The 5,523-nt window shown below is 31.4% G+C and overlaps 1 protein-coding gene across 1 annotated transcript in view; it reads left to right on the top strand.

Annotated features, from left to right (window-relative positions):
- Positions 1–1,631: 1,631 nt before the first annotated feature.
- LOC127862795 (uncharacterized) overlaps positions 1,632–5,523 on the top strand; it is a 36,089-nt gene continuing 32,197 nt past the window's right edge. The window contains exon 1 of the mRNA XM_052402067.1: positions 1,632–1,712. Coding sequence (XP_052258027.1) covers positions 1,632–1,712 — 81 coding nt within the window. The remainder of the gene's footprint in view (positions 1,713–5,523) is intronic.

The raw sequence follows: 5,523 nt of genomic DNA, 5'->3' as shown, positions 1-5,523 counted from the left end.
AGGCTGATAAAAGGTTTAGAAAGCTAAATAGGATTTTTTAAATAAACTTGTTAAATAGACTAAATAGGCTGTAGTTTAATTCAATTTATGTAACGTGTTAATTATGCTAAATTATCTGTTATAGGCTGCTATAAAGGCTAAATTGGCTGTATTTTTCCATAATTTTTAAACTTGCCAAATATGCTGCGAAATAGATTTCATGTGTTTAAAATGCATTTTGTAACCAATTTTATAAACTTGCTAAATTTGCTATATTTAAATCCTTCTTTTAACTTTCTAACTATTCTAACTATATTAAATAGGCTGTTAAATAGGCTAAATGTGATGAATCTGTTAGACATACAAGCTTAAAAGGCTTCATAGGCTTCAATGACTGTTTAAAGGCTAAATATGATGTATGGTTCGGCCTATTTAATTAGCTTGCAGAACAAAATACATAGGACGCTATATATGCTTGAACGCTAAATGGGTTGTATATTTCATTCTATTTCATACACTTGCTGAATATGCTAAATATTATTCTAAATAAGCTCAAAATGCTAAATAAAATGCATTTTAACGTCTTTAATAAACTTGCTTAATATGCTTACGGGCTTAACAAGCTGATAAATATGCTATATAGAATGTATGTTTCGAAATATTACAAAAACTTGCTGAATAGGCTTAATATGATATATGTTTCAAAATTTATAATAAACTTTCTAAAAAGGCCTAAAACTGCATCAGATTTGGCATATTAAACCTATTAAGCAGCCATTTCAGCCTTTTTTATCAAGAATGTATGTTACAACCGTTTTAAAAAAACTTGCTTAATACGCTTATAAGATTAAAAAAGTCTACTAAATATACTTAATATCATATATATTTCAACATATTTAATAAACCTGCATAATAATTTAAACAGGTTGAGTAGTATGTAGTTTAAAATTATTAAAAGTATTATTAAAGAAAATTGTAAAATATGCTAAACAGGCTGAGAAGGCTGTTAAATAGGCTAAATAGGCTTAGAAGGATATAATATTATGTATTTTATACTATGTAATAAAACATTAATAATTTATATATAATTTATGAATTCCTTAAAATTTTATTTTTTCTGGATAATAAACACAAATTTGGATTTGAAATATTGCAACCAAAGTTAATTAAATCATTTCATTATTAATAAATGTTATTGAATAATTATTATGATTGTATTTATAAGTGCAAATGGTAACTCAGATAATATAAATAGAGAAGCAAATACTAAATAGTATAAATACTTGTTATAAATTGAGGGTTTTATGACACAACTTGGTTAAATATTTGTAGTCAAGCACACAAGTTAAATTATACACTATATTTGATTGTTTAAATTTTTTGTTGGTAAAAGTAATATTAGTATGTCATGCATTTGAAAGTACGAAGTACAACATAATTTCAAAATACGTTTGGGTACATTTCTTTATATTTCAATATAATTTTAGCGATCACACTAGCAGTAAATAGTAGGACGCAGCAGGGACCTATACAAATCACAGTGTTTGTGTAGGTCCCTTGACGCAGCGACGGTTACCATTAAGGATGCGCCCCGCTGCTCTTCATACTGCAATGCCTGTGTTCTTATCAATCATATCAGTTTACATAATAGCATGACGCAACGACGGTTGTCCACGAGCGTGTGTGTATCAGAGTTTATTTACAGGTCCTACTGGCCTCTGCACGAGGTCTTTGTAGCCTGGCCTATGTTGTTGTCCATGAGCATGCGCCATGCCGCATGTTTTGTTTTTTTTTATTATTTAAATCAGAGTTTATTTACAGGTCCTACCGGCCTCTTCACGAGGTCTTTGAGGTCCGACCTGACCATGCCGCATGCTTGCGCGATGCTGCTCTTTATACCGCGCTGCCTTTGTTCTTATGATTGTTATAGGTAAAAATAGCGACATCATACTCCCTCACCAGATGTGCCTAAATTTGCATACCATTGTCATTGAAATTCTGAAATAATTATACAATATACAACGAACATTCGTCTGTTAGTATTTGATTTAAGTCTCAAATAAAATGTATCGCACAGTGGAAAACTGGTATTCGGACTTTCGTTCCCACAGAAATCGTTCCTACGCTAATGTTCACAAGGCGAATATTCGTACCAACATTATTTTTACAACCCGGACATTCGTTCAAACGTTATATTGACAACCCGGACGATCGTTTTTACATTTGTTCCAACAGTTAGATGCGAAACCCAACTAAACAGTATACGCCAATCAATGTTTAACACATACAATCATCTGAGTGTAGGACATTAGCCCTCTCGGACATTAGCCCCTAGGACAAAAGCCCCATAGGACATTAGCCCCCTAGCACTTTTGCCCCTTTGGACAAAAGCCCCTTAGGACGTCTTTTGTTGTGATGTTGTGAAAGTAAAAATGTATAATGATGACTAATAATTAGTATCTAATTTAAATGAAGTTCAATTAAAAGGTGTATACAATTGTCAAGCATATGGAATTTGTTTTTTGTGTATCCTTCCCGTACATATTTTAACTGTTTTCATCAAATGGTTTTGATGTTGTTTTTAAATACATCAATATCAACAATTGTATTATAAACCCAAACACACGAAAAGCAATAACAAACATTTAAATAAAAAACTCTTAACAGCATGAACACCAAGAACACCACAATCAACTATAATATTACACACTCACCATGATCGCATTTATTGCTACAACTTCTGCTGATATTCTAGCTGCAACTACCATATTATTGTACGTGAATAACAATCAATAATACATTTAAAAAGCACAAATGTTACTACAAAACTTAACTTTTTGTATTGACTTCGTTTCATTCACATGCGCGTATTCAAAGTTTCCCCACCTGTAGTCGCATAGTGTAAGTACAAATATTGTGTCCATGTACTCCTAAATAATAAACTTACTACACTGCAAATGTTTGGACAAATGTAGTCATACAGTGTCAATTCCTATGTACTTAAGTTTTAATTGAAGATATTTAAATTTTTACAAAGATGACATTTAATTTTGATTTAGTCTCCATCTGTTTGTGGCGTGGATGGTGTGTGTGGGGGACTGGTGGACACTGGGAAAAACACGTGCCCAGTATGTAATAACCATACTTTAAACTTGCTAAATAGGTTTAAAAGCTGTGTAAATAGGCTTTAAAAGTTGTATGTTTGCACGTATGTACTACACTTGCTAAATGGGCTGAAAAGGCTTTAAAATAGGCTAAATAGATTTTTTATGATGTATTTTTCAACATATGTACTAAACTGTCTAAATAAGCAGAAAAGATTGATAAATAAGCATTTCAATAGGCTAACTAGGATGTATGTTTGAACCTATAAACTAAACATGATAAATTGGCTGAAAGACTGTTTAATAGGCTAAATTGGTTGTACGTTTCAACCTATGTACTACGCGTGGTAAATAGGCCTGACATGGATATACAATAAGCCAGATGCGATGTATGTTTGAATCTATTTACTGACTTACTAAATATGCTCAATAACGATTAATATATAGGCCACTCATGCTGTATGAGAAAACATTTGTACTAAACTTGCTATTGTCTAAAAAGATTGAAAAGGTCATTAAATATACTTAATATGATGCCTGCATTGACCATTGTACCTTACTTGCTAAATACTAGTAGGCTAAACGGCTGAAAAAGGCTAATACATAGCCTAAATGGGATGCATGTATGAAACTATGTACTTTACTTAATAAAGGATAATAAGCCTGAGAAGGCTGTTAAATAGCTAAATAGGCTCAATATGATATATGTTTAACATATGTACTTAACTTGCTTAAGAAGCTAAATAGGCTGTTCAACAGGCAAAATATGCAAAATATGATGAATGTGTCTATGTATGTACAAAACCTGCTAAATAAGCTAAATACGCTATTAAATAGGATGTATGTGTCTACGTATGTATGAAACTTGCTAAATACGCTAAATAGCCTGTTAAATGGGCTAAATCGAATGTGTGCGTCTACGTATGTACTAAGCTTGCTAATTGGCTGTTAAATAGGCTAAATATTCTAATTAGGATGTATGGGTCTACATTCATGTATGTTCTAAACTTGCTAAATAGGCTAAATAGGATTTATGTGTCAACTTATGTTCTAACTTTGCTAATATGATAAAAAGGCTGTTAAATAGGCTAAAGGATGCATGTTGCCTACGTATGTACTTTACTTGCTGAAAAGCTAAATATGCTGTTAAATGGCTAAAACAAGATAAATATGTCTCGTTTGTACTAAACTTGCTAAATAGGCTCAATAACCTGTTAAATGGGCTTACTTGGATGTATGCGTCTACATATGTACTAAGCTTTTCTGAATTGGCTGTTTAATAGGCTGAATATGCTAAGTAGGATGTATGAGTTAATAGGTTGATGTGTCTACATAATTTCTAAATATGCTGTAAAATGGCTAAATAGGATGTTTATGTCTACCTATTACTAAACTTGCTAAATAGGCTAAATAGGCTGTTAAATAGGATAAATTGTTGTATGTTTTAACCTTTGTACTAAACTTTCTAAATGGGCCGAAAAGGCTGTTAAATAGTCTAATGGGTTTAATATGATGTTAAATATGAAAAATAGGCTAAAAAGGATGTATATTACGTATGTACTTAACTTGCTAAATAGACTGTTAAATAGGCTAAAAAGGATGTATTTTTAATCTTGTACTCAACTTTCTAAATAGGCGAAAAGGCTGTTAAATAGGCTAAATAGGATGAATGTGTCTACGTATGTACTTTACATGCTAACCATGCTGTTAAAAGGCTAACTAGGCTTTATACGATGTATGTGTCTACGTATGTACTAATCTTGCTAAAAGGCTGTCAAAAAGTAGTAATGTGTCTACTCTTTACTAAAATTGCTAAATAGGCTGTTAAATAGGCTACATAGGATGTATGTGTCTCGTATGTACTTAACTTGCTAAATAGGCTTTAAATAGGATTATGGTGTCTACGTATTTACTAAAATTGCTAAAAATGATAAATAGGATGTATTTTTTTAATACAGTACTTACTTTCTAATAAGTACTTACTTTCTAGATAGACTAAATAGGCTGAAAGGCTATTAAATAGGCTAAATGGGATGTTTGTTTAAACCTTTGTACTAAACTTTCTAAATAGCTGAAAAGGCTAAATAGGATGTTGAATAAGCTAGCTAAATTGGCTAAAAAGGATGTTGTACGTGTGTGCTTAACTTGCTAATAGGCTAATAAGCTGTTAAATAATAAATAAGATGTATTTTTAACCTTTGTACTAGACTAAAAAGGCTAAATAGGAATGTTGAATAGGCTAGCTAATTGGCTAAAAGGATGTTTACGTGTACGTGTGTACTTAACTTGCTAATAGGCCTAAATAAGCTGTTAAATAATAAATAAGATGTATTTTTAACCTTTGTACTAAACTTTCTAAAAAGGCTGAAAGGCTGTTTAAATAGGCTAAATAGGATGTATTTTTTTAATTTTTGTTCTAAACTTTCTGAATAGGCTGAAA

The sequence above is a fragment of the Dreissena polymorpha genome, chromosome 16, assembly GCF_020536995.1.
Source record: "Dreissena polymorpha isolate Duluth1 chromosome 16, UMN_Dpol_1.0, whole genome shotgun sequence".
NCBI classification, from domain to species: Eukaryota; Metazoa; Mollusca; class Bivalvia; order Myida; family Dreissenidae; genus Dreissena; species Dreissena polymorpha.
Note: the sequence above shows the minus strand (reverse complement) of the source record. Positions and strands in the feature narration are given on the sequence as shown.